The sequence below is a fragment of the Cololabis saira genome, chromosome 13 (assembly GCF_033807715.1).
Source record: "Cololabis saira isolate AMF1-May2022 chromosome 13, fColSai1.1, whole genome shotgun sequence".
Taxonomy (NCBI): domain Eukaryota; kingdom Metazoa; phylum Chordata; class Actinopteri; order Beloniformes; family Belonidae; genus Cololabis; species Cololabis saira.
Window position 1 is genome coordinate 28,421,506 of NC_084599.1, and position 26,825 is coordinate 28,448,330.

General features: G+C 38.6%; 3 protein-coding genes across 5 annotated transcripts; all 3 read right to left on the bottom strand.

Moving 5' to 3' along the window:
* Nucleotides 1–1,591: 1,591 nt before the first annotated feature.
* Nucleotides 1,592–9,247, bottom strand: kcnn1b (potassium intermediate/small conductance calcium-activated channel, subfamily N, member 1b). The gene is made up of 9 exons (XM_061737196.1): nt 8,517–9,247; nt 7,128–7,541; nt 6,318–6,413; nt 5,520–5,938; nt 5,177–5,318; nt 3,261–3,371; nt 2,850–2,977; nt 2,597–2,666; nt 1,592–2,208 (listed from the first exon to the last, which is right to left on the bottom strand). Exons 2-9 carry the CDS (start codon nt 7,437–7,439, stop codon nt 1,924–1,926), a joined length of 1,563 nt encoding a protein of 520 aa, XP_061593180.1. The 5' UTR covers nt 7,440–7,541; nt 8,517–9,247; the 3' UTR covers nt 1,592–1,923.
* A 4,470-nt stretch (nt 9,248–13,717) lies between these two features.
* Nucleotides 13,718–16,201, bottom strand: ccdc124 (coiled-coil domain containing 124). The gene is made up of 5 exons (XM_061737197.1): nt 16,060–16,201; nt 15,326–15,503; nt 14,703–14,898; nt 14,444–14,549; nt 13,718–14,351 (listed from the first exon to the last, which is right to left on the bottom strand). The coding sequence occupies exons 2-5, from the start codon at nt 15,482–15,484 to the stop codon at nt 14,147–14,149; spliced, it is 666 nt and encodes a 221-aa protein (XP_061593181.1). The 5' UTR covers nt 15,485–15,503; nt 16,060–16,201; the 3' UTR covers nt 13,718–14,146.
* Nucleotides 16,202–18,242: 2,041 nt separating this feature from the next.
* Nucleotides 18,243–26,309, bottom strand: cluap1 (clusterin associated protein 1). 3 transcript variants are annotated; one of them, XM_061737198.1, is made up of 14 exons: nt 26,145–26,309; nt 25,125–25,152; nt 24,924–25,035; nt 24,459–24,543; nt 24,186–24,365; nt 23,182–23,277; nt 22,657–22,740; nt 22,424–22,557; nt 22,057–22,198; nt 21,662–21,734; nt 21,369–21,479; nt 19,478–19,527; nt 19,172–19,222; nt 18,243–18,553 (listed from the first exon to the last, which is right to left on the bottom strand). In XM_061737198.1, exons 2-14 carry the CDS (start codon nt 25,144–25,146, stop codon nt 18,374–18,376), a joined length of 1,320 nt encoding a protein of 439 aa, XP_061593182.1. In that variant the 5' UTR covers nt 25,147–25,152; nt 26,145–26,309; the 3' UTR covers nt 18,243–18,373. The 3 variants fall into 3 exon arrangements, with proteins under 3 accessions (XP_061593182.1, XP_061593184.1, XP_061593185.1); XM_061737200.1 differs by having other exon boundaries at nt 25,125–25,170; nt 26,145–26,159; XM_061737201.1 differs by lacking the exon at nt 19,172–19,222 and having other exon boundaries at nt 26,145–26,298.
* Nucleotides 26,310–26,825: the final 516 nt, after the last annotated feature.

The following is a 26,825-nucleotide window of genomic DNA, read 5'->3' on the forward strand; positions in this document are numbered from 1 at the left end:
CTATGCCCTCTAGTTCTTTGCCCCGCTACTTTGACAATGAACCAGCATCACCCATCTATGTAAAATCTTTCAGAACATGTCTTTATTAATCATAAGACTAACTTTGATTAAAACAAAAACCCAACCTTTGGTAAGGAAAATTTTGGATTTAAAAATCACTTGGACAGTTCTATTAAAAATACATATTTTTATTAAACATCAGATGTGAGAGATACTTGATGATTAGTGATACGTAATCATAACTACTGCCTCTGAGTTGCAGACTAAAATATGTGAATATGGGTAAAAAATAAATGAATAGTGTATAGGTCATAACTAAATCAACAAAAAGTGAATGGCTTATACCTTTATTGTGCCTTTTAACAAAAAAATCAAGTTAATGTTTCACTGCACTTTTCAAAGACCTGTTTTCATAAATATGTAAAAAGAAAAAAAAAAAAACAGCATCCTGCCATCAGAAAAAAAAACATCCTGGTAACCCAGTGACTTGAATCGAACAAGCAAACCTAAAATGAGTAGCTTAAGCACCTGTGCCACAGCTGTTTAAACAGCAGAATTATGAATAAATGGAGAAGACATACAGACTAGAAATACACAATGCACAAATCCCCCAAAGACACAGAACAACCACAAAAGAGAAGGAAACTTCCCCTGACACCCTTATTGCTCTGCCATTTTTTTTCAGTTGTGCTCTGTTCTTCATCTTTAAAGTGTTACTTATTCTCTTCTGGGGAGAAGCATGCACTATGGTCATAAAAAAGCTTTCCAATTAATTTTACTGTCATATGAACCCTGGGAAAACAAGCAGGCTGACACTGACTTGCCTCCAGCCGCTGGTGGCACCGCTCCACAACCCATACATTGAATATTTTCATTCAGTCAGTGTCAAAACAACTATTGACATTTTCTCCTTAAATGCCACTGGGCTTTAATGTGTAGCAGCTACTCCTGTTAAGACTGTAATCTTTTGTTTCTGTTATTGGCACATGGCATTAGGTTAGCTGTTTTTATTACTTCCACCAAAGACAGACACTCTGATATTGACTTCAAAATTGTTGTAAGACTCTTGGCAGCATTTATAACATACTACACAGATTAACTATCCATAAAGGCTTTTGGTCAAAATGTGTTTGGTGCAGTGGCGTCAATTCAGTGGAAGCTAAGGTATGGCAAGTTTACGAGTCACAGAACTTAACTAGAGTATCAATCAACACGTCCAGCAAATACTCATCACAGAAGTCTGCTATGTAGCTTATCTGTGTGGTCAAGAAAATTGGAACTTTTTAGAATGCGGTGTCGCTCACTGCAAAAACTCAAAATCTTACCAGGAATATTTGTTTTATTTCTAGTTAAAATGTCTCATTTTTAGTCAAAAAATCTCATTACACTTAAAACAAGAGTCATTACCAGAAAAATAACTTGTTATTTGACCATTTTCACCTGTTTAAAGTAAATTTTCACTTGAAATAAGTAGAAAAATCTGCCAGTGGGACAAGATTTATCTTTTATCAGTACAAACAAAAAAAATATTGTTCCATTGGCAGATTTTTCTACTTATTTTAAGTGAAACAGGTGAAAATGGTTGTTTTTGAGTCTTCTCTTAAATGAGACATTTTAACTAGAAATAAGTCAAATATTATTGTTAAGATTTTGAGTTTTTGCAGTGTATAATAACTAGTGAAATCGATCATGTTGTTCTGATTTGCATTTGTAGTTATTCTATATGTATTAAGTAATACAATAATCAATACAAAGAGACACAGAGTAATTCCATAAACCCTTGAAGCCAAGGTGTGGCGGCTGCCATACCTTGCCATACCCAATTGACGCCCCTGGTTTAGTGGTTCCTGTTCTAATCGTCAATAATTTGTAGCTTTTACCTGATAGGTAAAGGGTGAGAAGAGAAACAGTAAAGGATGCTTTTCAGCCGTATGGCGTCTCTGGAGCTGTGGATCCTGGACAGAGCTGTTTGGCAGATACCGAACAACACTCAGAGTTCAGAGGAGATGACAGGAAGTGAACGTGACAGGCCAAATCATCCTGGAAATCCTTATGTAGCTTTGTTATTGCCTGGGAGAGGACAACAGGCAGCGACTGGACACCAAGGAGGACTAAGTCCAGTTTCTCTTCCAGAGCCACGGTCCTCTTGTCCAGCTCCCCGCTTCGATGCTGCAGCTCTGAGACCAGATCGTACATCATGTTCTGAGTCTGGAAAGCGACACAGAAACTGTTTTTCCATCTGGCATGTTTTAGCCACTTCATAAAATGAACTAAAAACAAATACAAATCTAGAAATCTCACTTTTCCACATTCACATTAACTGTATTTATAGAAAAGACTTAGATGATATAGAGGTTGGAGTTACATCTTAATAATGAATTCTTTCACAAACCAAATGTGCAAACAATTAGACCTCATACATCCATTCACATAAAGAAATAACCAAGGCTACAATGTTCTTAAGCTGTTTTGAAAGATGTAAAAGTGACATCGCTTGTGAAAATAAAGCTGAGAAAAGTATGTATCGTATATTATTTAACAATTGATGATAAAGGTACATCTATCATCTATTCTTTAGAAGTTGAAAGCAACAAACCTTGGCCAGATCAGCAACTGTGTTGGCTTGGTCACCTAATTTTCTTTGCTCCATCTTGACTCTTCGTAGTCTAAAGTTGAAAACCAGAGATAGTCACTCTTTTTTTCTCCAAATGAGGTCAAGCCAATGGGGAGTTTGTCTTTTTTGCTTGTTTGTGAGAACATTTTCACTGACAAATATTGTAAATGTTACTGTCAAAATATTTATTGAATAAGTGCACTCCCTGATGGCGATCCCCTATGTTGACACCTACTGGTGGATGGCTTGGAGGAATTTCCGCTGATGGTGGCGCACACGGGCGTGGTCAATCTTTTTGACCAGCCTGGTGTTTTTGTAGATGAGCCAAGTCTCCCTTAGCACATTTGCTGCCGTGTTTTTTATCTGAGGAGGTAAAATTGTGGGAATGAAAACACAGAGCAGGAATGTAAATAGATCATTCATCAAGTCATGTTTGTGTGCTGTGTCCACATTTTCTTCTTTTTTGTTGCCGTTTTATTGCACTGCATCAAGTTACAGAGAGTTGGGATCATTCGCAGGATGTAACTGAGACAAAGCCATGCCAACCCCCATGTGACTATTGTGGTCATAGAATCAAAACATGCTGCCTATAACGGTTTAGATCGTTTCCTGTTGATGAAATCCACATTTCTGTGTGTAAGCAGACCTTCTTGTAGAGCTGAGTATCCATCATAAAGTTATGGACATGTTTCTCTGCTCTGGTGAGCTCTGACTTCCTTGCAACAACGGCTACCACTAAGGCTGTACAACCCGCTCCCTGGAGAAAAGAAGAGAAGAAGGTACTTTAAAGATGCACTCAACATAGCAAAAGGAATGGGCATCATCCAAATAGATGAATGTTTCACAGCAGGTTTTAAACCAGTATTCAAGTGAGATGCAACAAACATGTAGATACATTCACCGCCTCTCGCAAAGAATAAAAGAAAGGTACACTATATGAGTAGGACACTAACTGTAAAAAGCAAAACAAACCTCAGTCCAAAAGAAAATTATTCAAGTAGTAATTTGCAAAAATAAATTAGGATATAGGATACAGGATACAGGATGTATACATTTTCTGGTTAAATGTATTCTAGGCTGATAAATGGAGGGTCATATACACAATCTTGTGACTCTGTTGAAAGCAAAAGGAATCATGTCAGGTATTTAAAAATCCTAAAAATTCTTGTCCAACAAAAAGAATTAGCAAATTAAATTAGGATACAATTTAACTATACAATCACAATATGAAGGAGCTTGTCTTTAAAACCTGCTGGCAAACTAATCAGTTAAGTTACAGATCCAATTATCAGCCTATGCAGCTGAGGATTGGACTGCCAAGGCTCCCCGCCTTCGGTCACCACCCACTAGGGGGAGACCCGGGGAAAAAACCCAGGACAGACTGGGCAGATAAACCCTGAGGGAAGTCTGGGATTATCTGCTTAGACTGCTGCCCTGTGACCTGATCCCTGGATGGATGGATGGATGGATGGATGGATGGATGGATGGATGGATGGATGGATGGATGGATGGATGGATGGATGGATGGATGGATGGATGGATGGATGGATGGATGGATGGATGGATGGATGGATGGATGGATGGATCCAATAACCAGAAAAATTAGGAAGTTGGTCCCGTAGATTCTACTATTAACTATTAATGAATTCTGGTGAGGCTGCTGAAATCGGTTATAAAATGAGCATCAAAAGAGGGCTTATTCTGTGTTGTGCCCAACTCACAGCCTGTCAAAAGAATAGACATATTAGTAAAACACAATAAAAATAAAGAGAAATTTAAGTGCAAAATTGCAAATAAATGAGGCCTCCCACTACCTACGGAGCACTATTTTGTACATTGTACAGAGCCTAAGGGCCACAGCTGCAGGCCGCGTTTGGATACTTGTAACCTTTAACCTCTCATGTGACCATGATCAATATAATGACTTGAGCTCAGGTACCTAGTTAAGTTTTTATCACCTAACACAGTCTGCTGTGCAGAGGTAATTATTTGAATTTTAGAGCAGCAAAGCTCCATCTTTTCCTGGGACATCTGTAGATCTGTATTTCAGGGGGACAATGTCAGAGCTCACTCTGCACAGCTCACAAGAGCTTCACACTGCTCTTCACTGACCTGCCTGCAGGCCACAACTGTCTCCTGCTGCAAAGGCACGACAAGCATTGCCTGTGTGATAGCCAATGACTGTTGAATAATTGAAACCTTATATTCAGCAACAATTCATCTTGCGAAAATGGTAAAAATGTGTATTTTCAGCGGAGTTAAAAGGAAGGCTGATGTAACACAAAAGTGAACCTCTGAGTGTGTTTTTGACTTCAAACTCAGGTTTGTTAGTACCGTATGTTCTTAATACAAGGAAGACATTGAAAACAATTTCCGTTCTCTTTGTGTCTGCTGAATATAGGTTCAAAGAAATTATTAAACATCAGATACAAGACTTTTTGGCAGTTAAAGAAAAATCTAATTTTTTTCTGGTACTCCAGTTTGCATTGCAAAGAAACATGCTTTATGAATGCTATGGTTTTATAAGTATTCAGTGTGTTTGAATGTACTGTATAATCTCACCATGATTCCTGTCAAGAGGCAAACCCCTTTTCCACAGTAGGTGTGAGGGACCATATCTCCGTAGCCGATGGACAGGAAGGTGATGGAGATCAGCCACATTGCACCGAGGAAAGTGCTGGTCACCTCCTGTGCGTCGTGATACCTGTGCAGATACGACACCTAGCTGTAATAGGAGTAGCTGTTTATGCTAAAGAAAGACCACAGGATTAAAAACAGGTTCTACTGGAAGATCACTGCTGATTTCACCTTCTTAAATCCATACCCTGCACTTAGATAACATGGAAAATACATGAACCTGATGATGGCATCAGAGTCTAGCAACTGGGAGGGTTGAAGCTGATACCTCTCACAAACACGCACGGTCCATGCTGCAATGATCCAACAGGACACACTAAAGATCAGCAGAACTGTGCCAGGGCAGATGGTCATCAGAGTCTTCATCACAAAACGAGTGTCAAAGCTGATCTTGTTGAGTGCGCCGATGCTGCGAGAGGAAGCATCTGTGAACAGCTTGCTGTGGAGCAGCATGACCCGGCCAATCAGGTACAAGCGCAGGAACATTGGCACAGAGAAGACGATGTCCACGTCGGCGTCTGCCTCCGAGGCCGTGTAGTTGAAGGCCAGACGGGCGGTCCAGGTGAACACGTAGCGGCCCGGAATGGGATGGATGGCACAGACGAGGAGCTCCAGCATGATGAAGAGGATGCGCTCAAAGGTCATGGCTATCCTCCAGTCGTCTGCCCCGTTGTCCACCATGAAGAGCTGGAGAAGACGAGAAATAAAGACAGAGGGTCATTTCTTGATTATTACAAATAAAATGATCAATAATGCATTTCTTTGCTTTGACTTTTTATTTTATTGTTAGTGCAACTGATAGATCTGCAATTATTTAATAATTTTCTGACATATTTCACTCTGTAAACTGAAAAGTTACGTTTTAGTTCTTCTACATGACTTTTTACATTATCTTATTTCTTGCATCTTATCAAAACGATCCCACAGTTTGCCAGAGTCAACAATCCATGTCCTGATATATTCAAATTTGGGGATATTTTAATGCCTTAGTCTCATTGTTCTCTTAGTCTCATGTGCTGCTCATCTTAAAGAAGCTAAATATATTTTACATTTATCATGACTGTACCTGAATTTCTCTTGCGTGGTACATCAGAATGAGTGAAAGAAGAATGGTGGTAGAAATGCTGATAAGGCCTTTCAAAACATAAGAATACATGGATTCCTGTTCACAGAGGAGACACAATATGAAGAGAATCAGTGTGTCCTGCAGTAGGCAACCAAAAAAACCAATGACATTGTAGGTATTGTTTATATAAATGTGTCATTAACTAGGCCCTGGTAAATGTAAGCTGAATGTCACCTGGATTTATCTGTGATTCTTAAAAACATTTCACCTTTCAACTGGAAGTACAGTCCTCTAATCAAACACTGAAGATTACAGAGGATCGTTTCTATTTGAAAAGCCTCCAAAAGATAATTGTGTGGATGTGAAGAAAAACGTAAGTCTCGTGCTTTTGCAAGTGAATATATTTCTGCAAATTCTGCAAATGCAGGTTCATTGCATGTTGCATCATTGCATAAAGGTCAAATAACACCCACCCTAACCTCAGGAATGCTCCCTTTGAGTCTTTTTGTGTGAAGTGAAGGGGGGAAAAAAACACGGCTAGGTGTGTCAACAGAGGAGGTGATTATGCATACTTAAAATGTAGTCTTGTAGTGTGGAAGTGAAAACAGTGAAATTTACATGCTGAACGGTGAGATCTAATAGGTTAGTGAAAGTGAAGCATGTCTGCGTTTCAGAATGAGTGGCATTAGTCTGTCTTGTCCAGCTATAAACACACATAATACTAGTTATTTTGTAGCAACGCTCACTGTGGAGCTCTATACACATTCACATGTAATAAAGTCACTGTACATATGACCACATCATCAATACCTTGCTGTAAAATGACCTTGACAGCTCTGTCTCAACGACCATGACAATAATCCCAAACATCCCACAGACCAGCGCATAATCGCTCAGCTGTTTGCGCTTCCCAAAGAGAGTTCTCCTCTGACCCAGCCGGTAGCTGATGTCCTTGGTCTTCTTCTGAGGGATGCTGCCTTCCTTACTGGAGTCTTCCCTGAGGACTTTGGAGAAGGCGTCCTCCAGGATGGAACTGTGGAGAAGCTGAATGGGCTGCTGGCCTGACTGAAGAAGATCTGAAATACTAGATCTGGAAGTGTCCTGGCAGCTGAGCGGACGCATCACATCCCCATTAAGGATGTCGCCAGTTTCCGAGGTGTCGGGACGTGGAGGGGAGCGTGTGTGGAGGGACAATTTGGATCCACTGACGTGCTGAGAGCTGGCCTGTAAAAGAGGTTAAGATTGTTAACCTGGGCCATAAAGGAGAGAAAGAAGATACTTTTCAGACTCGGGAAAAGGTGAGTGTAGGAATAGGGACTATCAAGTTTATGACACAAATACAATTTTCAAATGGTATAAACCTCAAATATGGTATATACCTCAAATACCTCAAGTATTTTTGAAAATATTTGTACATTTTTTGTAAATATTATCCTTTTTTTTGTGTTTACTATTTTTTTCTCTCTTATACTCTTTTTCTACTTTTTATATTGCTCTTTTTATTATTTAACCACTTATTGGTTATTTCTATTTTAAATTTTTTGTATAAAGTGTGTGTGTGTTTTGGCTGCTTCTATTCTATTCTAAACCAAAATGACATGTAATAGTTTCAGTCGTCTTTATAAGTTAATAAGGCACTCCAGAAAGAACGATTTTAATTTTGAAAGCATAAACTTTATTCTGATGTAAACTTCAGGTAGAGAACCTGGTCCAAAACTTTAAAACTAATAATGTTTATTTCACTTAAATCCAAGCATATGGCCAGTTAAAGTTGTATTAAATCAAAGCCTCCGTCCTGTTCATTTATTCCTTTTCATTTCGAAGTGGCTTTAATATTCTATTTAAAAAAAATGATATTCCCAACATGTACAGGCAAAGAACTGGAGTATAAGACAAATGTTCATAACTTCTTAAGGATTTATCTAGAAATTTAAAGAGTTTTCAACCCATAACTTTCGAGCACACACAGAGAGAGAGATAACTAGTGATGAGGAAAAAAATCGATATTGCAATATATTGTTGCGCTCTCTGTTGCAATAAATAATCAATAAACTGACGGCAAATATCGATATTTTATTACAACACACATAATGGATCTAGATATCGTGTATTGTGATATTATCGTTATCGTGGGCCACATATCGCCGCAGTATTTAATTGTGAGTTACCCGTATCATCCCACCCCTAGAGATAACGTACCTGTCTTGTTATTTCCTCCACCAGAACCTGTTTCTCAAGCGAGCTACACTGGCTGGTGGAGAAGGACTTGAGACTCCTCTGGCTGGCTGGAGATGAGCGCTTCGCCCACTTGCTGCCAGCCGGGCGGCTGTAAGGGAGCTGGCGGCTCTTGAGCCCGAAGGACGGATCTTCAGCCGAGCTGCCGGTCTGATCAGCGGTTCCTGAGCGGTGGGAGTCCGTCTTCTGGCGTCCCTGAACCAACACTGCTTCTTTACCTACAACTTCCCTCCAGCCTGCATGTGCACTGAACACAGGATGAGGTTGTTTTTGAACTTTATTATTTTTCTTGGCACACTCAACAGAGTCGATGGGAATGTTGAACAAATTCGGACAGGTTATTTTGCTGGGGTCTTTCAGTTGAAAACGGTTGCACGGTTGTTCTTTTCTACTTTCTCGGTCGGTGCACTGAGGCACGATGACATTCGGACGGGTTATTGCAGGTTTCTGAAGACCTCTCTGTATTGTCTGCCGTGCTAAGACCGGGCACGCTGGAAAAACACGGGGGCTTTGAGAGACACTCCGGGTGTGAAGTGGTGAAAGGCTTTTCTTCTTTGTGGATCTGGAGAGGTCATCTTGGAGTGTGCCGTGCTTTGATTGCGGCTGGTGAGCATCAGCGCAGGGGCAGACACGTCTCTCCCTGTGATGCTGACCCACATTAGTTCCTGTTCCTCCTGCTGAGGGAGGCTCGTCCTCTGTGGTGGTAACATTTTCTCCAGCTAAATGCAGAAAAGACAGAGGTGATCATTTTTGGCCCTAAAAATGAAAGGGAAAAGATCAGCTTTCACCTTGGCTCCATGTCATTGACAGATACAAATCAAGCCAGAAATCTTGGTGTAATTATTGACTCAGACCTGAACTTCAACAGCCATCTAAAGTCTATCACTAAATCTGCCTATTACCACCTAAAAAACATTGCTAGAATTAAGGGGATTCTGTCTAAACAAGACATGGAAAAACTTATTCATGCATTCATTTTCAGCAGGTTAGATTATTGCAATGGCATCTTTACAGGCCTTAACAAGAAATCTATCAGGCAGCTGCAGCTGATCCAGAACGCTGCCGCCAGAGTCCTTACAAACACCAGGAACTGGACCACATTACACCGGTCATGAAATCGCTACACTGGCTTCCAGTGAGTCAAAGGATAGAGTTTAAAATCTTACTGCTGGTCTACAAAGACCTGAATGGTCTTGGACCAAAATACATACTGGATCTGTTAGTTCCTATGAAGCTCCCAGACCCCTGAGGTTCATCTGGATCTGGTTTGTTGTTTGTCCCAAGAACAAGAACCAAGCAAGGTGAGGCAGTTCAGTTATTCTGCTCCTCACCGGTGGAACAAACTTCCTGTAGACCTGAGGTCTGCTCCAACTGTAAAAACATTACTGTTATTGAAGTGTACTCTTAAATTAAATACTTACCTGCTGTACTCTACTGCCCTTATTCTTAAAAACTTGTGCTTTTTATTATTTTACCTCTTTTCTTATCATTTTACTTCATTTTATTTCATTTATTTGGTATTTAAGCATACTCTTAAATTAAATACTCTCTGAAAACCGCGAATGAGATGTGTAACTGCGGTACTCTACTGCCCTTAGTTTTCAGCAACTTGTGCTTTTTATTATTTTACCTTCTTTTCTCATAATTTGATCTCATTGTATTTGTTATTTACTGTTTAATTGTGTCTTGCCGCTTTTAATGTCAATGTAAAGCACTTTGAATTACCTTGTGTTGAATTGTGCTATATAAATAAACTTGCCTTGCCTTGCCTGAACATGACCACACAGCAGCAGCCAGTCCTGGTCGCTCAGCTCTGATAAAGACAGGTTTTTGGTGGCCGGCGGGGCCACCTGCGCTGAACCTCTGGGATGACTGATTCCGTTTGGAGTCTCATAGAGCGAAGATGAAGCGCTGAAGCGACTTTTCTCCTGGGATGAAGACGCTTCCCCTGAGGTTCCAGAGTACGGATCAAGCTTCTTCTCGGGACCTCCTGAGGCACAATGTTCATGGTCGTCATCCTGGAAGACTTCTCCCGATGAGTCAAAACGCCGCGTTGCATTTGTGGGTTTAACCAGAATTAATCTCATTACTGCAAACACTGCAAAAGACATAAAAAGGACACTTTTTTCCCCCATCAAAGTAAACAAAAGAATATGATAAAATACAGAATTATGGAGCTGAATAATATTTCAATGGATTACTTGTCAATATTTATATTTTATGTTTACATGTTTAGCATATTTCTAGTTTTTACTTCTTTACCTTTTTTATTGTATTTTTGTATTGATTTTAAAAAATGCACAGTCAGGATTCAGTACATAACTGAACCTGTGAAAAATAAAGTCTTAAATCTCAAACTGTGCATCACTTTCTACATTTTTAAAGTCCTCTACAAGCTAAAAAATGGATAATTCCTAAATTAAATCAAATGAAATTATTCAATGAATCAATTAATTGTATATCTGAATTGTATATTTAAAAATTTGTGTAAAAGCACACATTTATAGTACAGACATTAAATGCCACATTATCAGTCTTTAAGCAATAGGGAGCATTTTAAAATAACCATTGTCATATTTAAAAGTATGGAATTATATTATATGTATAAGAAATTTAAATGTAGCTGCTTATCTTCTCATTTAAATGTTTATATTTTTCTATGATTAAGCCATAGCTGAAACTTAATCAGTAACTAAAACCATCTCACTAAAAGTGAGTAAAACGTGTAGAACTGGTAACAAATGTTAGATTTGCTTGGAAAATAGTTCCTTAATACCGTATTGCCTTATCCAATATAAACAATAATATACAGTCATTGATAAGTGAAGTAATACATTTGTGATGTATTAATGAATGGAGCAATTGTTCAGTGTTAGAAGTCACATTTGTAAAAGCAGTGATTTGTTTTTAATGTCTGACGGTGCTCTGTGTTTTCAGGAGGGTGTGAATATAAAACATGCTGTCACGGGCAGATGTAGCTTCCTCTTAGGATTGTTTCACCAGAAAAGAGAAGGAAATAACACTGAGAAGCTCTACACAGTAATCAACGTATAAAGAAAAATAAAAAGATTGATTACCGTATATCTCATGTCAGCTTCTGATTAACGCTCAAGAAATACGTACACTTTAGTTTTATCAGCTGTATTAGAATTAAACTCTATTTTCACAAAATTAAGTGATAGAAAATTACTAATTAACAGGTGGAAGATTTTGAATATGTTTAAAAGTGTTATTAGATATCAATGATAATGTGAAATAAATTCAAATTAATTCTCCAAATGCGTCTCAAACTTGTATTTACAGATGTTTATCAACGTGCATATAAATAAAAGCGAGCTAACGGCATTAAATAAGCCTTCATTGAAATACTAATACTCAGAGGTCAAATGAAAAACGCAATTATAACTTTTGACTTAGTTTTTGGTCATTTTCAAACAATATGTACACATAGTTTGTCTTATCTTGAACTTTAGCACTTTATCTGCAACTCATCAAATAATCTCTTTAAATATTTATCAAGACCATCACCACAGGAAATCCTTACCTTCTCTCTCCAAACTTGAAGCAGCAGATGCAGCAGGGAGGCAGAGCAGCAGTCTGAGTGGGTGATGGACGGCGGCGGATCTCCTCCCTGCGTGGACGCCTGATGAAGGAGCTTTACAGACCCTTTCCTTTGAAAGTAATGATTAGAATTCAAGAAGAAGAAAGACATGGACAGCAGCAGCTGGCTGGTGAGGGGTTGCCATGCAAATGGGAGGGATTGGGAGGGTGTGGGTTTGGATCTGTGAGCAAAACAAACAAAACAAAACAAAAAAAAACCTGCAACAGAGACCAGAGTGTCAAGGCGGAACATCACAGGTAAGAGCTCAAAGACTTCACTGTGAAGCGACAATAGCTTGCAAAGGAACAAAAAAAATAGGAATTGCAAGCTTTTTATACAAAGTGGAGAATGAAGGGTCAGTTGAACTTGTCATTGAAGCGTTATGGTTCAAAGGCCTTTGCACTCTCTCTCATCTCATCCGCCACAAGAGCCTGCTTGACAGAAGTGGCCGTTTTCACGCCTGGTTCCTGCAAGCGCCCGGCTTCATCAGCTGTTTCCTGGAAGATCTGACAAATGCAACGCAGGACAAACAAAACATCCAGCAATCACTGTATGATGAGAGGAATACAAACCATCGCTGTTCTTAAACAATAAATAAACAGAATATAAAAGTTATGAGAGCACATCAACAGACAGCATGTTGAACTCACAGATTTTCTCAATAAAACTGTTTTTTTTTTTAATATTTTAAAATATTTGCATATTTGATTGGTAATGTGAAGTAAATGCCTTTTCAGAATGTATTTTCCATTTTTAGAAAAATAACAGCTTTTCGTTCATTGTTGGGTGGAAACTTTTTTTAAAAAAGCATTAAAATTCAGTATTTATGAACCACTGGCTGTTTCCAGATCAGTATAGTTCAATCCTATTTTGTATTTATAATCTTGTTTTCCCTTATACTTGTTTTGAGCCGGCCTCAGCCCTGTTTTTGACTAGTTGTGTCAGACAAACCTGTAAAGTAAAGCTTGCTGCCTCAGCAGCTCAGTGCATGAATGTTGCTGCGCTGAACAAAACCTTTGTGAGCAGCAGCAGTACCGCGCATTTACTAAATTAGTTTCAATTCATCAAATGTGTTAGTATTCAACCAAAGCTCCTCGAAGAAATGTTAAGATGATCATTCACTCATTAAACTTGAGCGATTGTTAATTCCTGGATTCTTTTTTCCCCCTTATTGTGACACCAGACAGTCTCTTGTCCGTTTAAAGAAGTTCACCTTTCTCTTCAATGAAAAATAATAACAGTGAGTCTATTATAAGGAAGCCCACATTCAACTGGTTATTGTGGTGAGATAAATGAAATGTTTTTATTGATCAATAAAAAGTATCGCTATGCCTAGTTTTGGGGGAATGATCTACATCCAGCATCTGACATTATTTTATTATTAAGTTATTTTCTTCCTTCAGCATTCAGATGTGTTTGACACATTTGGACTACAGCGGAAAAAGGAAAGAAAGTTTTGCTGTCATAAATCCTAAACCAAACATCACCATGGATGGTGACATGCTACTTCACATTCAGTGGTTTCAGTCCCACCAGGCCTGGACACAAAACAAAACTGGACACATTCTTTCGCCACCAGTCAGCATGTCTGCACTTCTTTATAAGCATGAGTTGCACAGGTTAAAAGCACCATGAGATATCAAGGATTCAGCCGTGAACTTTAATAAGTTACTTTCAAAACATCTGACTTCCCACATCCTCAGAAGTGCATTAAAAAAAAAAAAAAAAGTCAAATTCATTATGTCAAGATGCCTCCTTTCGGCTCATTTACCCAAACATGATGTTGAGTTTTTATTTAATTAAAGAGAATGTGTTTCTCCTTGCCTGTGAGCAGAACAATGACTTCAAGTCCTCTGGCACAAGAGAGATTGTTTATGGGTGTGAAACTCATCAGCAACATTAATTTATCAATGAAATAATAACATTTTCCAATGGAAGTCTCAAATGTGCATAGGCAGAGTTTTCAAAGAGATCAATTGAGCAAACACTGAGTTCACTTTGTGTTGTAGGTGGCAAAGCGTTGGTTCAGTGGGTTTTCTGGTGCTTTAACCCATTCCTTCTTCAGATGTTGCTTCAGCTGCGACAACCTCATGTTGGGGTTCTCCATTTTTATACGGGGCATGTTTACTTCCTCATAGGCAGCAAATGCTGCCTTCATCCTCCGCTCTGGGTGGCGGTCCAGATCATCGGGTCCAGTGCTGGGAAAAAGGAAGATGGGGTAAGCAATAATGAACTGCAAACATCCCACCTAGACTAAATGACAGCAAGATGCCAAATATGTGATTGGTACCTGAGAACAGCAATGGCATCCTCTATTGTCCGAGCCTCCATCGTTCCTTCTTCAGGGATTATTCTGTTAACATTCTCTTCCAGTGGAGTCTCCAAGTGGTTTTGTTCTGTAGGAAGAGTTTTACATCAAACATGGCACAGCCTGCTAAACACAATTTACTGGTTCAATCCCTGACAAAAGTAGCATTTAATTTGAGTTCTGAAGGATTTTAATATGCCAACAGACACACTTTATCAAAGTTTACAATCTGAACTCCAACCTTTCGGCTTCATCGGCTGCTGCTGCTCATTCTCGAGCATCTCTTCAATCTGAGCACGAGTTACTTTTCCAGCTGCAGATGCAGCCGCCGCCTCCCTCTCTCTTTTGCCTTTTATCCTGGCACTCTCCTCATCCAGCAGTCGTTGGTTTTCCTTTTTCCTCTCAAGGAGTTCCAACCTTTTCTTTTCTTTGTCATCCTACAGAGACAGAAAATATTTCCCAAAATATGAGCTGGGAATCTTAAATGATAAAAAAAAATGTTATTTTTAGCACATTTGTTAAGGCTTCACCAAACAAGAGTAAGTTACAAAAAGAAGTCCTAACATATAGTGCCTGTTCAGTCCTGATGGTACACACAAAGAAAAAATAACCCCTGGACTTGAATTGCACTTACTTATGTCCAATATTTCATAGGATGTGTTCAGGTTTACATGTGAATGAATGAATAGGCAGACAAGTACAGTTGCTGTCAACATCAAAAACAGAAAGCCATAATCCCTACTTCCTTTTCAGTTATTCCACACCAAATATGTAACATTTCATATTTGTACAATCACCACACCACCTCCTCAAGTCAACTCATACATTTGGGCATGACTTCTGGTTTATGGACAGACAACTCGCCTTTCTCTGCTCTTTTTTGAGTACATGTTTGTCGGTTTCCTGCCAGAAGGCATCCTCTTCCTCCTGCTTCTTGCGGGCGTCTGCGACCGCCTTGGCCTCGGCCTTGCGGGCTCTGGCGGTGACCGCCTTGGAGTTCTCTCCTTGGAACTTTTTTGGCATCCTAACTGCTGATTCTTAGCTGACAGGTGCAAAGAAAGAGAGAATTAGAGAGAGTTAGAGAATAAATATTGACATGACACGTGCAAAATGTTGAAACAGTCGTTTTTGTTGAGACATTATTATGCCAAAGACTTGTGGAAGTTGTCACCACACACACACACACACACACACACACACACACACACACACACACACACACACACACACACACACACACACACACACACACACACACACACACACACACACACACACACACACAGATTATTCAGATGTGATAGCAGTAAAAGAAAAAAAAAGGTGTCATGGTAATCATATACAGGTTCAAGATTCGACTACAAACACAGTCGCTACCCAAAAGACAAGCCTGCAAAGTAGTATTTGATAGAGTAATAAATGGCATCTATGCTTTCGTGGGAAAACACTGCAGTGAGTTTGTAAATGCATCGCTAGCATTAGCTGGGCGCTGTTAGCCTGGTTAACACATTGATTTACGTTTGAAAATAAAGACTCTTCTCTTTGCGGCAATGTTCAGCTAAGAGAAAAGACACACATTTGCACATATGTGTTCTCACCAGTTTTAGAGGAAAGCCAAATAACAAGTAACAGACAGTTTGGCGTTGTTTGTTTCGAAGGGGCATCCGCCACCTCCTCTCCGAAACCAGGGCGCACCGTGATGACGTCACGGATCTACCAACACATTTACAAACAGATAAATATAGATAGATAGACAGAAGCTACTTCTACAGTAAAAGGAAAATAACCCCAAGAGGGACATTTGTTTGGAACTCCCATTTTTCGGACATTCAATGGAAAATAGCGTGGCTCCTTCCCTATAAATTTGCAATCTCAAACAAATTAAAAGAAGTCCAATATAAAAATGTACATCATATTTCCCCCACCAACCAACTTACAGTGGGGAGAACAAGTATTTGATACACTGCCGATTTTGCAGGTTTTCCCACTTGAAAAGCATGTAGAAGTCTGTAATTTTTATCATAGGTACTCTTCAACTGTGAGTGATGGAATCTAAAAAAAAAAAATCCAGAAAATCACATTGTATGATTTTTAAGTAATTCATTTGCATTTTATTGCATGACATAAGTATTAAGTAAGACATAAAAATTACAGACTTCTACATGCTTTTCAAGTGGGAAAACCGGCAAAATCGGCAGTGTATCAAATAATACTTGTTCTCCCCACTGTATATCCAAATTTGTAGACACTGATAGCAGATGTGTATTTTGTAAAAATGACGAAGAGACCATCATACATTTGTTTTATGAATGTGAACATACTTTAAGTTTCTGGAAAAAAATAATTTTTTGACATACAAACTAATAATGTAATTAAATTAGAAGCTAAAGATATCTTACTATATTACGAAAACCAGAATTACAAAATTCAACAACTGGTCAACTCAATGATTCTTGTTGCTATGTTTCACATTCATAAGGCAAAAATATCCAAATCCTGTCCATCCATAGTTCCCTTTAAAGTTGATTTCAAAATATATTTTGAGACAATACAATTGGTTAATAACAAAAAATGTAATACCACTGTCAACCTCATAAAAGAAATGTTTACGGATATCTGAATGTTTTGCCTTCCTTTTATTATTTTGTGTAATTGTTAATGTCAAGAACTACTTGCACTTTATTGTAGCTTTTTTTGTGAAGAGAACAATTTTATATTTTTTGGACTATAATGATGCCTATGTATGTTTGTTTTTTATATTATTGAGTGATGCCTGCCATTTATTTTAATGTTATTGTATTTTCTGGAATTGAAATAAAGTTTCTTAAAAAAAAACAAAAAAAAAACAGACATTTCTGTTTAGTAAAGCCTATAGTTAGTGTTTAGTAAACCTCTAGCTGGTGTTGGTAAATCTCTAGGTAGTGTAAACTTTAGTGTGTCAGAGTCGCTCCTGTGGTTTCTTGTGCTGGCCCCCCCTTCTCCTCCCTTTTCTCTCTTTTGTCCATGTTGCAGCATCCTTTGCCGGACACCGGAACCTGCAGGTGGTCGTGGGTGGCTTGTAGCTTGCATTACGGAGCACAAGTCTTTCCCCGACCCTGCACCCCAACCTGGGACTTGCTGATTGGGCCGGAGCTTCGGGAGCTGCGTGCTGGCCTGCGGTCCCCACCCCTGGTCATCCCGTTGCTGGCCCCCCCTTCTCCTCCCTTTTCTCTCTTTTGTCCTGCAGGTGGCCGTGGGTGGCTTGTAGCTTGCATTACGGAGCACAAGTCTTTTCCTGACCCTGCACCCCAACCTGGGACTTGCTGATTGGGCCGGAGCTTCGGGAGCTGTGTGCTGGCCTGTGGTCCCCACCCCCGGTCATCCCGTTGCTGCTTCCACCTGCCTGCTGTGCTGTTGCCGTCCCTGACCCACCAGTCTGGCCCTCGGCAGGAGGGTCCCCCCTGATGAGCCTGGTCCTGCTCAAGGTTTCTTCCCTCCTAAAGGGGAGTTTTTCCTTGCCACTGTTTGGCTTAAGGTTTTTCTCCCACTAGGGGAGTTTTTACCTGCCATTGTTTATGTAATAACTGCTCGGGGGTCATGTTCTGGGTATGGGTCTCTGTAAAGCGTCTAGAGACAACTCTGTTGTATTAGACGCTATATAAATAAAATTGAATTGAATTGAATTGAATTGAATTTGGGAATGTATAAAGTATTTTGAATATCTGTCTAAATTTCCATAAAATAATAATATTTATGATAGTAAGACTTGAGAGAGAACACACAAGAAGACATATTTTGGTAAATGCAACATTTAATTTTGAGAAATAGTTCTCACAAATATAAAAAAAATAGGAGCAACTCTATTGACATCTAAAAATAATGAATATTTTATAGAACTTATGAAAATCTATTTGGTGTAAGCAAGTTCTTCTTTCAGAAGTCGTTATTGCTTTCCTCCAGTAGAGGGCGTCTCACGCCTCCTGTAGGAGGACGATTACTTCTAGGGATTGGGCCCTCCAAACTATCATCCTCCAAGTCCTTGCTCTCCTCATCCTCCTCCTCCTCGCCTTCCTCATCGTCCTCGTCATTTTCATCGATCTGGCTGTCTTCAGTCTGAAAAAAACAAAAAGGAACAAGTAGTTTTCAAGAATGCAGTCAAGGACTTTCACGTCAAAAAAGTACTTAACACACCTACAGTACATACACACACAGTGTAACAACAACGAAGGGGATGAATATGTTCTCATTTGGACTAGAACACAGAACCAGCTGACGTTTTACCACTACTTAAAATCAGACAGGACAAACTAATCATCACTCATTCTAGGTAAGTAAAACAATACATTTGCATAATTTAAAGGAAAAATCCACTCTAATTTTATATTTTAAAGCTGGTAAAAACCTCAGCACAGCTGCTGAAAAACTTAGAGGACAAAAGGGCAGAGGGGTTCCATTTAAACTAAATACGTGTACATGGAAATACCTATACAAGTATTCCTGATGTAATTGTTAGAATTCAATGTACATGTGTCAGAGGAAATAATGTCCCATAGCCCTTTATTTCTGCCTCTCTTCGACCTTTCTATTTGTATGAATATACCCATCGTTTATTTTGGCCTGTCATAGATATGAGGACACATTCCTTGTACTATAGATATTTGAGAACAGATTTTTCCTTTAAATACTTAAGGATTAAATGAAGAATTGAGTGGGTCCTTGTCCTGGACAAACCTTTCCTTTCCGCTGTTTTTTGGAATGAGGGATTGACCTTCTGGATAAAGCCTTATGAAATACAAGTAAATAATGACAAAAATAAAATTAAATGAAGAGTTAACAAGATGGAAACCAATAGTGCTGAGAAACTGGAGTTTGTGATATTAGGATGGCTGACAGAAAAACAATGCTTAAACAGGAGTTAATCCACAGTGAGCATCATTGCGAAGCACAGACGAGATGAGTCTTTGAAGGTTCCCAAATAAAGCACATCTAATACAAAGTGGAAGCAAAGGAAAGAACATTAGCAAATACGTCACTAACCTCATCACTGTCACCGCCTTGCATGTTACCAATGAAATGAGCTCCTCTCCCTTTGTAGGACAAACAGGAAGAAAAAGAACAAACATTTTTTTTAGATAAAATAAAGAGTTCAGAAGAAAGAGAAAAAAAATTGAGAACCAACAGGGAATATACTGTATGTTAAACAGTCAGTGGTTTCCTATGACTGTTGATATTGCACCGTGTTTATAAAAAAAACTAACAAATTCAAACAAACACACAATTCACTAATGCATAATACAAAAGAACAACTGATGGGGGGACGAGGTCAACATCTTATCAAGAGGCCACTGGCAGCACTGAAGGGGGAATTTCTGGCAGGCAGTAGGCACTCTGCATGTGACTGTCATATCTAGCATTCTGGATGTCGCTGCAGTGGTGTGGGGGGGGGCATATCTTAAAATGGAACATGCTAATTGGTCTGAATTATGCTAAAGGATTCACTCAATTATCCCAAACCGTGCAGGAAAATGTATTATGTATATTGATGAGACAAAGGTTGAACTTTGGGGAAGTTTATCTTGATGTCGACCAAAGAAGTGAACTCTGGCCTGCCTAAGACATAGTTCTTGGTCTGTTTCAAGCAGACCAAATGCAGGAAGCGGTCTTCAGCGTGGAGCATTGTGGGTTAACACAACCTAAACAAATGGGCTTTTAGTGGGATAGCCAGGAGAAAGATCTTGCGGTCTGATTTGGACTGAGGACAGGGCAAAAGTTCTCACAGAAGTATGGTCAGATGGAAATATATCACAATTGCTGATGAACACAAGAAAAAATGCTTGCAAACTCACTACTGAGCTACTAAATTATGCTACAACAATAGATGAGCAAGGTGTTTTGCTCATTGTTTGTTTTGGCTTCTTCTTCAATAATAAAGCGCCACCTAAAAGCCCTAGTACCGCAACACCACAGGGGAATAAAGTTATTCAGGAGGTTTATTTAACAAAGTTCCGTGTGGAAGTAAACTTGGACCAACTGAATGTTATAATCCCAATCTAACTGAGTCCCCAATCTCACCGGATCTACCAGACTATTTTGGTGGAAAAAGACAGACAAAAAAGATATGTTTGGGGCAAAGCCAATACAGAGCATAATCTAAGGAACTCCATGCCAACAGTAAAGCAGGTAGTAGTATGCTTTGAGGCTACTTCTCTTCAGCTGGGCCAGCAGCACTTGTCGAGATAAATGGAAAAATGAATAGTTCCAAATACCAAGCTATACTAAGATAAAACCTGTAATTTCTTGAATAAAAAATGCAGAGGAATTCCACATTCCGACATGACAAAAGCAGACATCAAAATAAACCAGGACACAGCCTCAGAAATGGAAAAAGAAAATCTTAGACTGGCCCGTCAGAACCAAATCCTCAATCCCACCGAAAACATACAGAATGACCTTGAAATAGATATACACAGGACATCTCTCACAGTTAGAATAAGAATACTAATGATAATAATAATAATAGTACTACTACTACTACTACTACTAATACATTTTATTAACAGTGCCTCAAAGAGACTTTACAGTAAATTAAAACATGATAAAATATACAAAAACAGACAAAGAACAATATAAAATAAAAAGGAGAGATTATAAATTGTATGCAATTTGAAACAGATGTATTTTGAGTCCGGATTTGAACTGGGGTAAAGAGTCACTATTACGGATGTCAGGTGGGTGTGAGTTCCAGAGCAGAGCTCCCCAACTCTGGATTCTATAATCTAAGGTTCTATAATGATTCTTTAAGCCAGCTCAGATAATAAAATAACAGAACAATGGACATTATTTTATCTATTTCTAACACTGACATTAGCTAATGATAGCCATTAGAAGCTGATTGTCACTTGGACATGGCTATAACCAATCTTTGTACCTGCCATGAGGACATTTCTTGTAGGTTGTGGTTTAGAGGGTCTAGATTCATCAAGGTCACTGTCTGAACCTTCATCCTCTGGAATGTCTAAGTCAGAATCCTCATCTTTCACTGAAAAGAAAGAAAGAAAGAAAGAAAGAAAGAAAGAAAGAAAGAAAGAAAGAAAGAAAGAAAGAAAGAAAGAAAGAAAGAAAGAAAGAAAGAAAGAAAGAAAGACGGTGTTTGAGCCTGCACAAATGATTTGGAAATGATGCCTCTACCTTTTAGTGTGTATATTTATATGTTTTTCTCACATGAACCCTTCATCAAATCCCTCTCCTCTTCTCTCATTTTGTGTTGCATTGTCCTCATATTGTTTTCAGCTTCCTATAGGGGAGACAAGACAACCTCTGTGAAAAATATATTGTTAGTACCTTCAAATTTGTCCTTACTCTCCTTTACCGATCAGCGTTCAACTGCATTCAGATTAACAGTTACTCTCAATTCATCACATTTCATTTTTATATGCCAATGTTTGTCTGAGTATTTTCTTACATCCAAATATGTCCACTGATATTTTGGTGTGGAAATATAAGTGAGTTTAGTCAAATGCAAAACATGGGAAGGATATGATGACTTTTCTTGGGACGAAATAAGACTGAGGGAGCGAATTTCGCCTACTATTCACAAGAAAACTTTTTAAACAGACCTCAAATCTTTCCATTTCCAGTCTGTGATATTCTTCCAGTTGAGACTCCAGGAAACTGAGGTTCTTGAACTTCTGCACATAGGTCTCATAATTCTTCTGCAGATCTTCTTCTATCTTCTCATATTCATCCATGAATGCTGGCCTATGAAATTAAGATTGGAAATTCAAAAGCCTATTTTTAAAAATGTTTTATTTTGTTAATTTAAAAAAAAAAAAAGTTTTCTTGTAAGTTGAAATGGAAACCTTTTAAGAAGCCAATAAGAAACTTTTTTTTTTTTTTTAAATGCTTGGTTTTAATTTTCAAACAACAAATATTAAAAATCCCTGTCATTTTGTCTATCTACTACCTATCTACTCACAAACAGACCTGACACTTTGCAGGGTCTGGAGCCTCTTCTGATGCCTCTCCAGCTCTTGTTTCTTCTTTTCTATCTTGGCATCCAGACTAGTCTCATCAGAGACAATGTTACTGAGCAACTCTTTGGTCTTTTCAACACGTTCCTTGAACATAAAGCGATGTCAGAAGATGCAGTGCCACAATATTGTACAGTAAGTAAAATTTGAGATAAATGTGCTAAACTGCAATGGATGAATACTGACTAGAACTTCCTTGATGGCAGCCCTCAGGGCCTTGTCAGTCTCATTAATCTCCAGAGGCCGAGCAATGGCTGCTGTTCTCATTTCCTGTGAGTCAGATGATTTAAAGATAAATAAAATGTATATATATATATATATATTTTATATTATAAATATATATATTTATAATTTGTGACCGTCAATATCTTTTCAACCAGGTTGCTTTAAAGCTGTTCTTAAAAAACTGTTTCTGTCATCTGAAATGATGTTCACTTGAAAAAAAGCAAAGCCACCACATGCCTTCATTGCACAGAATTGACTGTTATCAGCTGGAAAGTTTATAGGATATTTTAAAGCAGTCTGAAGTTCTAAAGAAAAAAGCAACTTATTTTTAAGTGCACATAACAAATACCTACATTTGATTCAGTTCAATAATATTTTAGTAGTCTTCAAAGAGCAGTTACATATTGCTGTAACTCAGTCAGTCATATAATTGTCTTCTTACTGAGTTTCTTCAAAATACAAAACTTTAACTGTGTTTTCTCTCACCCTCAGTTCAACCTCTTTTCCCAGTAAATCATACAAAGATGCTCCTTTGGATGTGACCTCAGATGCCAAATGGCGAGCAGCTTTAAGGTCCATAATCTACAGAGAAAAGAAGAAAAAAAAATAATCAAACTCTTCTTCTTCTTCCAGCTAATTTTACAAATAAGATTACAATTCTAGAACCACAAGTGCAAACTAGTGTGTTACAAAGACATTGGCTGCGTTCGAAATGGCATACTTCCACCCTAATGAGTATGCAAAATGAGTATGCGAGATTTTTTAATGCGTCCGAAACATTAGAACGTACTCAATAGTATGCGCTATCCATACTCATTCCGGAGAAATTAGTGTGGATTGATGGACACTAGCTGAGCAGAAACTTCCCACAATGCAATGCAGTGGCGTTTGGTTGCTAAGTGATACGTATATGTCATAAGTATAATATTAAGTATAATAATATTATTATATAATATTAATATGATAATATTCGTATATAATAATATTATATAATGTCATCTTGTTTCGGCCAGAATAAACAGGAAATAGCGGAGCGGAGCTGCTACTGCTGCTGTGACACGTCACTTCCTCCCAACGGCAGGAAGTGACGTGTGCGCTCTGAATAGTACGTCCAAATTAATGCACACTACTGATATTTACTCAAAAGTGTGCCGAACTTAAGTATACTTTTTAGTATATACTGTTTAGTATGGCATTTCGGACGCACCGATTATTAGAATAGAATAGAATACTTTATTGTCATTATACATGGGTACTACAAAAACGTTTATAAATGATAGAAAGCAAATATTCTAACAGTTTGTATTTAATCTGACCATACGTGTACATGTGTAAAAATGACTGTAGTTAATGTAGTTGATGTTACATAGTCTTATACTTTATGTCACTGTGGCTTTTAACTTGCAAGTTTCATATCAGGTTTAGTGATGGCTGGAAATAAAGTAATATATAGCTTTAACATAACACACAATATGATAAATAAACCTCACCCGTGAGCTAAGGTCAAACTTGAACTTGTTGTTGTCTTCTTCCACTCTGTCTTCCAGGGCCATCTGCTTGGTTTTCATAGCACTGTATAGAACTGAGGTGATCTTGAGCATCTCCTTCACTGCATAGCCATCTGCCTGATAGAGATGCTTGGTGTTCAGCTTGATATGAGCCTTTGTTGCCTACAGCCAGGTGAGATTATTGTTAAGACACGCTGAATACCATCTAAAGCAAAGAATAGCGGGCACTGCATTACACTTATGACAAGATGGTACCATGAACTGAGCCACAGCCTTGATGAAGAAGATTCTGTCTGACTCTGTGTCCACATCAGTGGGAATTTCAATATGAGGCTCATATCTAAAAGGAGAAAGAGAAAGATGAGAGGTGACGGTTAAGAGGATTATGTAAAACAGGGGTGGACAATCCTGGTACTCGAGAGCCCCTATCCAGCATCTTTTAGTTTGCCAGCTTCAGCACACCATGATAGACATGGCTGTGTCACTGACAGAGCTGTGCAGACCTTGATGACATGATGACATGATGATGATGATCATTGATTTGAATCAGGTGTGTGGAAGCAGGGAACCCTCTAAACATGCTGGATGGGGGCTCTCGAGGACCAAGATTGGCCACCCCTGATGTAAAACATTCCAACCAAAGCATTAGACTTGTAGAAAGCGTATTGAAAGAAATTAACTAAAACCTTTAACATGTGAATTTTGAAAGCACCAGCATACCTCTTCACAAGCCATATTAAAATTTCTGCAACAAGAGCGAAGTTTGACGTTCTGAAATTCTCCATAGAGATCAAACGATGATACCCCAAGGCCCTCATCATTTCTGTAAAATCTGGTACATAAGAGAGAACTCCAGTTACAGTCATCACTTTGTAATAAAATATCATGTTGATTACTGTGAAGACAGCAAGGATAACTTACTTCTTAAGTCTCGGAAAGACATTTTGGCCTGCAAAACAATAATAATCTTTAAAAAAAAACATTATGGGAGGATGAACAGATATAACAAAAGTTAAGAAAGTGTCGCTTATTAAATGTGATCATCTGTGAGAGATTGAGGATTTGGGAATGCAAGATACGTGATATAGTTGTGTGAAAAACTGTCTGCCCCTCCCTGATTTCTCATTTTTTTGCATTTTTTTTCCGAGGCTCTCACTGTGGTTCACTGGATTCCCAAAGCTTTAGAAATGGCTTTGTAACCTTTTCCAGACTGATAGATCTCAATTACTTTGTTTCTCATTTGTTGCTGAATGTCTTTGGATCGCAGCATGATGTCTAGCTTTTGAGGATCTTTTGGTCTACTTCACTTTGTCAGGCATTTCCTATCTAAGTGATTTCTTGATTGAGAAGAGGTGTGGCAGTAGTCAGGCCTGGATGTGGCTAGAGAAATTAAACTCAGCTTCCCAAAGATGTGATAAACCACAGATAATTTATGTTTTATGGGGGGGCAGTCACTTTTTCACCCAGGCCATGTAGGTTTGGATTTTTCTTTCCCCTTAATAATAATAATAATAAAAACTTTCATTTAAAAAACTGCATTTTGTGTTTACTTGTGTTATCTTTGTCTAATATTTAAATGTTTTGATGATCTGAAACATTTTAGTGTGACAAACAAAAAGAAATCAGGAAGGGGGCAAACACAACACAACTGTATGTATTTCCCCAAAAAAATCAGTAGTTAAAAAAGCACGATTTGCAGTTTTTAATCATAGACCAGTGAGAATCAACCTGACATAAAATAATTTGTCATATTTTACAGGAGGACCTGTGATCTTTTCTGACCAACCTCGGTTTAACTAGCATGCAGGTAGCTCTTTCGCTAGCTGGGTGTTAACAAAGAGCTAATGTCGAGCTCATTTCACATAACGTGAACCTAAAACGCAGACATATGTAGCTGCAACATATCTGTGTGTTTTCGTGTCTGTTGTTGTGTTCTGTTACCTGTTGTCGTGACGTATGAGATTCCCCCCCAGCAGCCTCAGCCACTGTTTCTATGGAAACAGGTTTCCGTCTACGGAAAGTCGAGGAGGTCCAAAATTGTGGAGGCACCAAGCAAAGCGGGGCTGAGCCGGGCTGAGCATATTCCGTTTTGGCCGGGAAACTACCGTATTTTCCCCCTCTTTCCCGCAGTCCCCCCGTATTATTATTTTGCAGTAAATTTCCTCTTTTATAATATAATCATTTTTAAAAAGGATTATTGTGCCTCGACAAACTGAATTGTCACTAACCTCGCGAGAACTACCCCCTGCTGTAGCCTGGAGGGCAGTTCTCGCGAGGTTAGTGGCGACAACGGGAACAAACCTAATACATCCATGGAACAAACTCAGAGCAACAGATGAGCGATGGATGGATGTAACCAGACCAGAGAGAAGACATTTCTGCTAAAAAAGCGAAGACTTCATGTAAATATATCTAAAAATGGGCCAGACTCCCCCATGAGTGAAAATGACAAATTAAAAGAAAATGTAAATGTTTAACTTGAAGACAATCAATTTGTATATAAACTGAAAATATTTAAAATAAATAAATGTGCTTGAATTCCCCTTTGTGTTTTCATTTAGGCTCTATTATAGGAATTGCATACATAGGAATGTCCACAGCATTTCAGTGTGAGCAAAGGTA